The sequence below is a fragment of the Galeopterus variegatus genome, unplaced genomic scaffold (genome assembly GCF_000696425.1).
Source record: "Galeopterus variegatus unplaced genomic scaffold, G_variegatus-3.0.2 Scaffold2313, whole genome shotgun sequence".
NCBI lineage: Eukaryota > Metazoa > Chordata > Mammalia > Dermoptera > Cynocephalidae > Galeopterus > Galeopterus variegatus.
In genome coordinates, this window is record NW_007728424.1 from 289,103 (window position 1) to 300,122 (window position 11,020).

The following is an 11,020-nucleotide window of genomic DNA, read 5'->3' on the forward strand; positions in this document are numbered from 1 at the left end:
AAAAAAAAAAAACCCTTGACATTCAATAGTACATATAAGTATGATACCATCTGCATAAGAAGCAAGCGAAAATATACTGACATAGCAATGTATACATAGGTTAAGAAAAACAAGGAAATTATCTTATAATCTAAAATACTGGCTCCATCTGGAGAGAGATGAGATGCTCTGGCCTTTAGGAATCATTTCAAGTGGGGCGTGTGACAAGAAGTTTACTTCCAAGTCTTGGCCTGGTCATTATTAGATGGATGCTCCCTTCATAATGTTTTAATTGATTGTGCAATTGTTTTATGTAATCTCCTCATATGTAATATTTTTAGTAGGTTTCCACAATGCAAACACAATACAGAAACAAATCCCAGTTCATTTTGAATTATAAGTAACAAGCTATTGAAAGTAAATTCTTAGAACATAATGTACCCTATTAACATTAATTTCTATTAAAACTAATTCTCTGAAAGTCCTAAAACATATCTAGAGTTTAAATGATTATGACAGAAAAAGTATACATCAAAAGACATCAAATTACGAAAAAATATATGGAGAGATGACCTATGTCCTTAGAAAAGAGACTGAATATCGCCATGATATCAGCTCTCTCGTATAAATCTAGTGTTTTATTAAATTCCAAGATATTCACAACCAGGTTTGTCTGGCATGTTGTTGACTTTAAGAAAAGCTATTTCTAAAAATTGAAATAGAAGACAAATGTCTAAGAATAGCCATAATTTTGTACAAAACCCTGCTGGGGAATGGCAGAAACTAAATGTGTCCCCCCTCACAAATTCATTTCTTGAAATTCTACCTCCTAGAATGTGATGGTATTAGGAGGTGGCATCTCTGGGAGGTAATGAGTATTAGATGAAATCTCCCTCATGAATGAGATTAGTTCCCTTATAAGAAGAGACAGGAGAGAACTTGTTTCCTCTTTCCTCTCTGCCACATGAGGACACAATAAGATAGCCATCTGCAACCCAAAAAGTGATCCCTTATCAGACACCAGATATGCCTGCATCTTGACTTGGACTTCCCAGCCTCCAGAATTGTGATAAGAAAAATGTTTACTATTTAAACCACCCAGTCTACAATAATTGTTATAGCAGCCCAAAGTGACTAAGATAGGGAGGCACTTTCCTAACGCACATCAAGGCTTTGAAAGCTATGGTAATCAGGACATTATGCAGCAGCAGAGAGGAGGACATATAGACAATAGAAAATAGCAAATTCTGAAAGCAGGTTATCTATTTAAGTTACATGAACCTATGACACAGTGGGTATGGCCAGGTAGTGTTAGAAATGATGGACGTGGTAATACACAAGGCAGTGACAAATGGATATCTACAGGAAAATAATCAATCTCCTTTCCATCATCTCCATATGCAATAACCAATAAACTGTAGAGGTGCCTGTTCTAGTAAATTCTCATAGTTTATGTTATCTCATCATCCATTTTGAATACAGGTTTAACTTTCTCATACCAGAAGCAGGGCTTAGTCACCTTTGACAGTTTCCAGTTCCTCACTGTGGTCAAGTCAGTATCTGCTTTATACAACTGCCTCCTGGTGACCACCTCCCTATGGGCAGCTCCATGCAACCTACTAGAATCACCTGACTGACCCCCACACCCCCCCCACTTGGACTACACAGATAACTGCGGCCACCACCTCTCCATCACAGTGTGATGACAAGGAACTTGTGCCTACTTGCTGTAAACCCACAAATTAGAACTCCCTGAGGAGCCCCCAATAAAGGCTTTGGCCCACAGATCTCTCTCTCTTGCTCTCCACCTGCTGGCTGAACATGCATGTCTCGTTCCAGGTGGCCAGCAAGGCATGTTGCCCTCTTCTCTTTGGGATCTCTTACCCAGCAGCCAGCCTCACCCACAGTTCACAAGGAAACCCACACTCAGAAGGTTAAATGCATTCCCAAACTTGGGGACCACTCTCATATGGAGATGGCAGCCCACGGTGGCTCGCTCTTAGGCAGTGAGTGAGGGACACTGGGAAATTTAATTCTGGAAGCTTCATACACCTTAATCTCCTCTCCTCGCAACTGAAAATTATTCACTTTTCCAGGGTCCTGATTCTCACCAGCAGTCAAACACTCATTCACAGTCAGTTTAAGGTTCTGATCTCTGGTGTCTTTGACACCAAATGTCTGAACACCAACCAATTCTCCAACACTAGCTGGGTGTCCAACAATTCAATTCTGACATCACCCAGAGTTAGTGCAGACCCCACAAGTTCAGGGCTCAGTCCCACAACCCTGTCCCCAATTCAGATATGAGTTTCAAGGCCCCGAGGCCACCCACCCTTGTGACCAACTGCCTATAAATCAAGGGCTCCCACATTCCTCCCCATGTTCAATAATTTGCTAGAATCACTCACAGAAATCAGTAAAACATTTTATCAGTATATTAACTTTAGCAGTATATTACAAAAGACACAACTCAAGAACAGCCAAACGGAAGAGATGCATAAAGCAGTTGAAGCGGGGAATGGGCAAAGCTCCTCCTCTTGGGGTGCACCACCCTCCCAGCACATCAATGTGTTCACCAACCTGGAAGCTCTCTGCACGGTACGTTCAAGTGTTTTTATAGAACTCAATCCATAGCCTCCCTGGTTTCAACACGCTAATCAGGGGTTTGTTCTTTCTGGTCACCAGCTCCAATTTTGAAGCTAATCAGGGGTCCCATCCTGAGTCACTTCATTAGCATAAACTCGGGTATGGGCTAAAGGAGGTTCTTATGAAGAACAAAAGATACTCCAACTATCATTCAAGAAATTCTGAGGATTTTAGAACCTCTGTGCCAGGAACTAGATGAACACCAAATATATTTTTATTATTATACCACAGAAGTAAATTAGCTCTCAAATTCATAAACCCAGGGACTGGCCAGTTAGTTCACTTGGTAGAGCATAGTGCTGATAACACCAAGATCAAGGGTTCAGATCCCCCTACTGGCCACCTGCCAAAAAAAAAAAAGGAAAAGAACCATAAACCCTTTCTTTCTCCAAGAGGCAGAACCCAAAGGCATCTTTCTCTACATCTGACCCTCATGAATGTTCTCATTTTGTACAAATTACACTCTGACTAAACCAACTCTGTGGATTCAAAACTAAACTTTTCACATTGTTGAATTTTACCCAAGCTCTGTATCCTGGTGAATAGTTATGATTGGAGAAACTCATACCAGCACCACTCTTGGTGTTCAGGAGACGCAGACTACTGCAAAGAAATACCCTTCCCATTAAGACTTAGATGATGTTGCTTTTTTACCTATGACAGCCAGACACAGACTCTCCAAATCTCATTATTTGCCTCACGAACAATTAGCTGAACAGTTTTTTTTTTCACTGATATACCAAAATAAATACATATTGGGATGGCCAATTAGCTCACTTGGGAGATCCTGGTGCTGATAACATGAAGGCCAAAGGTTCTAGTCCCGATCCCAGACAGCCGCCAAAATAAAAAACAAAAAAACCACGTCAACCAAACTTTGGTTAAGTTTTTCTCTTTCTAGGCCCCTGAACCTAGTCCCACCTTCAGCAAACTGAGACAGCACAAAATCCCTCCTTTACTGCCCTGCAGAAAACAGGCTGACCTCAGGATAAAGCATTCTCTGATCTAGGATCTGACACTGTCACCCTCCACCAGACGTCCCTCACCCATGTTCTTTCTAACCCTGTTCGCTCCTCCCTATGAAAGAAACGCCCTTTTCTGCCTAACCTCTGAGATGCTTGCAGATCTTGCACTTGGTGCTTTCTCCCATCACAATATTCCTTTAGAACCAGGCCACTGGTTATCTAAATGCAGACTGTTTTACTTGAGGCATAGAAACAGCCCCAGGACAGTAACAATTAGAACCTCACAGAGGGCATCACCTGTCCAACAGCCTGTGAGTCGCCAGCTCTCCAGTGCTCTCTCAGTACCAAGGCCTCCTTCTAGGGTGGGTGTGACCAGGCTGGGACACCTGCAGGGGAGGCTCCCCAGGAAGAACTAGGCCTTCAACGACCTCCCTCTGCAGGCTCAAGATTGGCCTTGGCTGGCAGTGTTTGAAGAATCCAGCAAAATCACTCAAACTCACTGCTTATACATACATGGGAGGAAAAGAAATTGTAAGGTGTTTGTATTTTATAACTCAACAGAAAAAGCACAAGTATCTATCTCTTTCAGACAATAAACACGTCATTTAATTATTTCCATATATCATTTAATAAACAGTCATTTTTGAACATTTCTAGTTCCTGTCCTATAAAATTTAGCATTAATCTCCGAAGTCCAGATAACAGGAAACAAAGCAACGTTATGCACTCTTACAAATTTTCCACACTACCAAAGGAGGGGAACTGATGTTCTGGCGAATCTTTCTAAATCACCAATTTATCTTACATGATTTTTTTTATAGAAAAGTACTCATTTTTCTGCAGCCATTATGGGAGAGAGATTTTCCCTATTTCTATTCCCTGGTAGTTGGCTAAGTCCTGAAATTCCATTTGAAATCTCTCAAAAGAAAAAACCAGACCTGAGAAACTTACTACACACTCTGGGCAGGGGGAAAAGAAAAAAATGGTAAATATGGGTAGGGGGGAAAGAAAAGGTAAATAAGAATTTTTTTTTTCGTGACCGGTAAAGGGATCGCAACCCTTGGCTTGGTGTCGCCTGCACCGCGCTCAGCCAGTGAGCGCACTGGCCATCCCTATATAGGATCCGAACCCGCAGCAGGAGCGCCTCTGCGCTCCCAGTGCCACACTCTCCCGAGTGAGCCACGGGGTCGGCCCGTAAATAAGAATTTTTTTTTTCGTGACCGGTAAAGGGATCGCAACCCTTGGCTTGGTGTCGCCTGCACCGCGCTCAGCCAGTGAGCGCACTGGCCATCCCTATATAGGATCCGAACCCGCAGCAGGAGCGCCTCTGCGCTCCCAGTGCCACACTCTCCCGAGTGAGCCACGGGGTCGGCCCGTAAATAAGAATTTTTAACAAATGGAATATAAGACTAAATATTTAATTTTTTTCTGAAATCTCTTACTTGCTTCTGTAAATATTTCATCTTATATTTCAAGTTCTCTTACTCAAATACAATTTACCTTTGATGAAAAAGATCAAATAAGTGAACAAACCTTTTCAAGGTGACAAACCCAGGGAGGGGCAGTGTTGACTGGAACAGTGTCTGACTCAAGTGTCAAGTCAGGTCATCCTATCACATCCTCCACCCCATCTTGCTCACTGAAGTGCTCCAAGACCACTCTCCCAAGCACTACTGGATTGTGCCCCCGTGTGCATGAAGCGCATTTTGCTTTTCAGGTTCCTGCACCACCTCAATAGGGTGGGTTTTCCTTGTCCTTAGATATTCTTTTTCTCCCTTCACTTGCCTGAGAGAATCGAGGGCAAAAATCATTTGTCTTGTCCCCTCAATACCAGTAACTGACTGGGTGACCATCAACGTCTCCAAAAAAAAGGAAACTTGGGGGGCCGGCCCGTGGCTCACTCGGTAGAGTGCGGTGCTGATAACACCAAGGCCCTGGGTTCGGATCCCATATAGGGATGGCCGGTTTGCTCACTGGCTGAGCGTGGTGCTGACAACACCAAGTCAAGGGTTAAGATCCCCTTACCGGTCATCTTTAAAAAAAAAAAAGGAAACTTGGGTTAAGTAATGAAAAGCTGAACAACCCTAGGGGTTAGCTTTTTAGACTGAGGGTATACTAGAAGATTCCTCCCTGCTCCAGGGCCTCCAGCTGCTCCCCTGAGGGGCCCCACCACGACACCTCAGGCTGTTCTCTGAGAGATGACCCAGGGCCTGACACTCACTAGACACTCCAAGAGACTTGGCAGCTGTAGACATCTGGGTCAGCCCCCAGGCAGTTCTGAAACCCACGACCAGGAAAAGACAGGAGGGAGGGCAGAGGACACATCAGCCTGTACAGTTTTCAAATGGGAACCTCACCCCGAAGACCTGTAGTCTGCGTTTAGGGACGATAAAAGGAGGTGAGACACAAAGATTTTTTAAAGCAAAGTTTCAGGTGATTATTCTCTACTTTCCTCTCAGATGAAAAGTCCATAAACAGAAAACAAATCTTTAAAAAGCTACCCATTGCTTTGTGAAAAAATAATAAACTAAAATACTGTGTCTGTTTGAAATGTAGAATGAAGGACAGCTAGCTGATAATTCTGTTGTGAACTAGACAGGAGAGGTGGGCGTCTGGGAACGCAGGGAGGGACCTGGAAATTTGGGGATTTATCGCCCGCCCCAGGAAGAGCCAGGCTGGCGGGACAGAGGCGTGGACTGGAGACCCTGCTTCGCAGACATTTGGAAGACGCAGGAAAATCGGCCCCCCTTGGAGAGAAAGGAGGGACTGGCGACAACACGGACCACAGCTCCTCCCCCGCACGAGCCCCACGGCCCGAGTCGGGTGTCCCCTGGCCTCGCCTTCATTTATCTTTATGAATTTCCGGGGGGGTCACATCACTCCATAGTTGAAAAGCTTTCTGGGTGGCATCATCAGCATCCTCACACTTCATGTCAGGAGTGTAATTATTGATTCTTTGTTATCAAACAGAGTGAGAAAAACCTACAAAAACCACGTGTAAATTTTATGACAAAGACTTCATTTTTGCTAGTCAATTGGAGGATGAATCATTTCATAGATCAAGAGTCCAGATAAGAAAAATGTGCCTCATTAACTTCAGAAATGGTTTTCTTTGGACAGCTTCCTCCTTAACCAAAATGTGATCTAATTCCTTCTCATTTATGACTTCCAGGTCATCACTGAAGGATTTATTCCATAGAAGCTGCATCCAGTTGTTCAGTCAAAGGATTTATTCCTTTTCCTCCTGCGTTTATTCATCTTGACAACTGTATGTAAATTTTCTCCTGTGTCTTAGCTATAGTAGATTCAGCTTTATTGTCCTTTATTGGCAGCTTTTCTACTCTGCTCTGGACTGGCAAGCCAGACAACCCTTTCTAGAGTAAACAATCATCCCTTTTAGAGATAAGGAATTCTAACATGGAAATAGTGTTAATAACGAGCGTAATAACTTCGTATAGCATACATTATACGAAGTTATACGACGGGTCCCTCGGCCACGGCCGGCTCCGGCCGGTTCCAACCGGCCCCACTCCCCGTCTCGGGACATCCGCCCGACACTCACCATTTCCCGGCTTCCGGGGTGTCCCCGCGTCCTCCCTACGGCTTCCGCGGTCACTGAGGGTCACAGCGCGCCAGAGGCTGCGGCGGAGCCACGTGGGACCTCTGAGGACACAGGCGACAGGTCACGGGCACCCGGGGCTCGAGAAAAGAAGACCCCGCGGGGGTCGCGGAGCGTTGTCCTCGCCTCTTAGAGGCGCATCTCATTGGACAGCTCACAAGGCCCCGCCCCCATGTCCCTGATTGGATAATCCTCCGGGCCTGTATCCTGAGTGACAGGAGAATTGACCCAATAGGTGGCTGAGTGGAGCCGGATTGACAGGCTCTTGGCCACAGCAGCCCTTGTTCGCTGGGCTTCTTCCCTGCGCGCGCCGGTACCTGGGGCCCCGCCCGGGGGATATTTGCTTTTAAGCTGAAGTTGCTTTAGGCTTTGCGGATCAGGGGCTGCTGGCTCTCTGTGTTCCCTGTGCCGTCCCTGCTCTTTTCTGCTGGAAGCGAGGTTACAAGTGTGCACAGTGCATTACAGACAGTGTCCAATGGAGCAGTTACCTTGCTTCAGAGCAGAAGGGGGTCCCAGACCAGGCCTGGCAAGACTGGAATAGGAGGGAGGGCCTGGTGTTCTTGGGGGTCAGGAATTTGCTATGAGGCTGTTGGCAGCACGGCCAAGGCTTTTTCACACTTTATCTCTGAATCTACTCATTCTAAGGCAAGAAAAAAACACGCCAATAAGGGAATAAAATTATTAAATACATGAAAAGAAGTGGAGTTTTATGGCAGCAATATTCTATGAAGGAATGAGAAAAGCAAACATTTGAACTAGCTCGGATAAGCAGCCTGCTTCACCCACAATTCACAAGGAAAACCCGCATTCAGAGATTAAATATATGGAGTCAAACTCTGACTGCTGAAATGGAGCTCCATACGGAATCAGTCCCTGGTGATGAGACAGGGACACCTAAGAATTTAACTCTGGGAGCTTAACATGCCCTCCTGTCCCCTCCTCACAGTGTAGAAACGCTTCCTCCTTCAAAACCTTCATTTTCTTCTGCAGGAAACTCACACCTGGAGTCCGTTAAAGGTTCTGACTGTTAAATAAAAATTATCAAAGCCCACTGTTTTGGACTAAGTTCCTGCACTAGGCCCCAACACACCAGACTAAAAACCAAAATGGAGTCACCTCTGCTAAATTCCATGTCATTTAGGTTGTGATCTGACCTTCCAAAACGTCAGAAGAAAGAGTAACAGCCAATTTCACAAATATGCCAGTTTAAATCCTATAATGAAGTTCCCTCTGCTTTAATCCTTACACAAAAGAGATAGCCTGAAGTAACGTATTGTTAACTAATCCATTATTTTCCTATTGTTCTGTCTCCCTGTCCCCACCTACAAGGAAAGTAACTTTGAAATGGCCAATCCCGGGCCGGCCCGGTGGCGCACTGGATAGTGCGCCGCTTGAGGAGCGCGGCGCTCCCGTCCGAGGGTTCGGATCCCACGTATAGACCGGTTCCCGCTCACTGGTTGAGCGAGGCGCGGGAGCAACACCGAGGCTTGCGATCCCGTTGCCGGTCCCCGGTCCAGTACGGGGGCAACACTGAGGGTTGCGATCCGTTGCCGGACACGGAAAAAAGACAAAAAAAAAAAGAAATGACCAATCCGCTTTTTGTTCTTTGTTTCTGCTTTCTTCTGCCTTTTCTGTCTATAAAGCTTTTGTTATTCGTAAAAGACTTAGGAGAACTTCTCTGACTCTGTTGGATGGTGTTTCTGGGGTAAGTCCTCACATTTGGGTCCCAATAACCTTTACAAAGTTATTTCTGCCTTGACAGCCTTAATTTCAGTTGACATGACCTAAATAAACCCTCAAATTCATAAACCCTTTATCCAGGAGACAACTCAACTGAGTCTTGCTCTAAGCCTGACCTTCACTTATTTTCTTCATATATGCAAATTACAGTCTGATTGTGACTTTATGCATGCCAAAACCAAAATATTGTCCACAAAACAGCCCCCAGACAACCAGAGTTACAGCCTCAGAAAGAACAGAACCCCCAACTTTATCTACATGTTGGTCTCCCGCTTTCCAGTGCTCTGCAGCTTCTCGTCATCAACCCTCCTTCTGTAGTTGTTCTGAGCAGCTGGAGGCCACCTTCAGGGCAGGGCAGGCTGCCCAGGAAGCACCAAGGGCAACTTCATTTCCCTCCCTCCGCAGGCTCAAGATTGGCCTCAGGCCTCTGCTCCTCACTCCAGGTTATGCACCTGCTTCACTCCAACTGTGATAAACTAAATAAGACAAACACCCTCAATACCACTGTTTTAATAAGAAGCCAGAGTATCCCTGCATTTCTCCTGTTTTCATATATGAGTACCTTTATTTATTTATTTATTTGGTGACTGGCTGGTACAGGGATCCAAACCCTTGACCTTGGTGTTATAACATCATGTTCTAACCAACTGAGCTAACCAGCCAGCTGACAAGAATACTTTTTTTTTTTTTCTAAAAGATGACCGGTAAGGGGATCTTAACCCTTGACTTTGGTGTTGTCAGCACCACGCCCAGCCAGTGAGCAAACCGGCCATCCTTATATGGGATCCGAACCCGGGGCCTTGGTGTTATCAGCACCGCACTCTCCCGAGTGAGCCACCGGGCCGGCCCAAGAATACTTTTAAAAGTTCATGGAAAAATAGAATTGAAAGAGTACAAAGTTCTCCATGAAATTTTTGAAGTTCCTTCATAAAGTAGAGGAGGAAAATTCTAAGATATTTTATCTGAATTTAAAACTGGCCAATAAGCCCTGGCCGCTTAGCTCAGTTGGTTAGAACATGGTGTTGTTACTGAAATCCCAAAAGTCCGTTTGCTCCCTGCTCAACAGGCAATAACTGAAAGACAAGAGTTGGTGTAAGGAAAGGCAGCCTTTGATCGGGAAGCCGGCAGCCTGGGGAAATGGTGGACTCGTGTCTCAGAGACCATCTCCACTTTTCCCAGACTTGCCAAAGAGTTTTACAGGGACAGGTGGTAGGGGGCTGATTCATGGTGATCTAAGCAGGGACGTGCAGGCATAATCATAAAATTGCAGATAAACATCCAAAGAACTTCTCGGGTGGGAGCTGATTCATGGTGACCATCCTCCATGAAGTCAAGTCACGGATTCAGTTCCTGTTAACCTCAAAAAGATCTAGTTAGTAAGCTAGTAAAGTGGCCATCTGGGTTAATAATTTCTTCTATGATTATTCTATGTACAGTGTGAGCAGGAGTCATTATGTTCTAGCAGTCAGGTGAACAGGAATCATTGTGTTCTAATGTCCAGCTGCAAGCTCTGAGGTTTGGGTTACAAGAGTAAGAAAAAAAAAAAAACTTTTAAATTTAGAAGTTTAACAAAATGGAGTTACTTCTGTTCAAGCTCTTACAGTGTTATAACACCAAGGTCAAGGGTTTGAATCCTCATATTGGCCAACTGCAAAAATAAATAAAGTAAAAAAATAAAATAAAACTGGCAAATAATTATTCCTTTGAGAAAACGAAGATACCAGTAAACTATTATTTTCACATTACTACATTGTTATGTAAAATAACAAATCAAATGTGAACTCTCCTCTTTTCTGCTTCAGTGGCTGCCTGCCCTTCATGGTTGTCACCAGGTGGTTGGTGCCTGAGGACTTACATGTCCAGTTTATCTACTTGAAACTCGCTCAATCCCACCATCACCCCCACTGTCCCATCCAGTCATTTCTGTAGCTAGATCCTAACCATTGTATCAGTAGCTTTCCCTTTCCAGCAGTCTAAATGGCTCCAGGTTGAATCCACCTTTGGCTCTCTCATCCCTCAATTTAAATTATTCTTTTTTTTTTTTTTTTTTTTTTTTTTTTTTTTTTTTTTT

At 44.4% G+C, this 11,020-nt stretch overlaps 1 protein-coding gene across 4 annotated transcripts in view; it reads right to left on the reverse strand.

Annotated features, from left to right (window-relative positions):
• LOC103597443 (zinc finger protein 564-like) overlaps nt 1-11,020 on the reverse strand; it is a 33,757-nt gene that overhangs the window by 19,142 nt on the left and 3,595 nt on the right. The window contains exon 1 of one of the 4 annotated variants that reach the window (XM_008581276.1): nt 7,153-7,327. The exons of 2 other annotated variants lie outside the window; for them this stretch is intronic. In XM_008581276.1, the coding sequence (XP_008579498.1) occupies nt 7,153-7,155 (3 nt within the window). In that variant the 5' untranslated portion in view covers nt 7,156-7,327. Of the gene's footprint in view, nt 1-7,152; nt 7,328-11,020 lie in introns of those variants that run through there. One more of the 4 variants, XM_008581278.1, reaches the window with a different exon arrangement.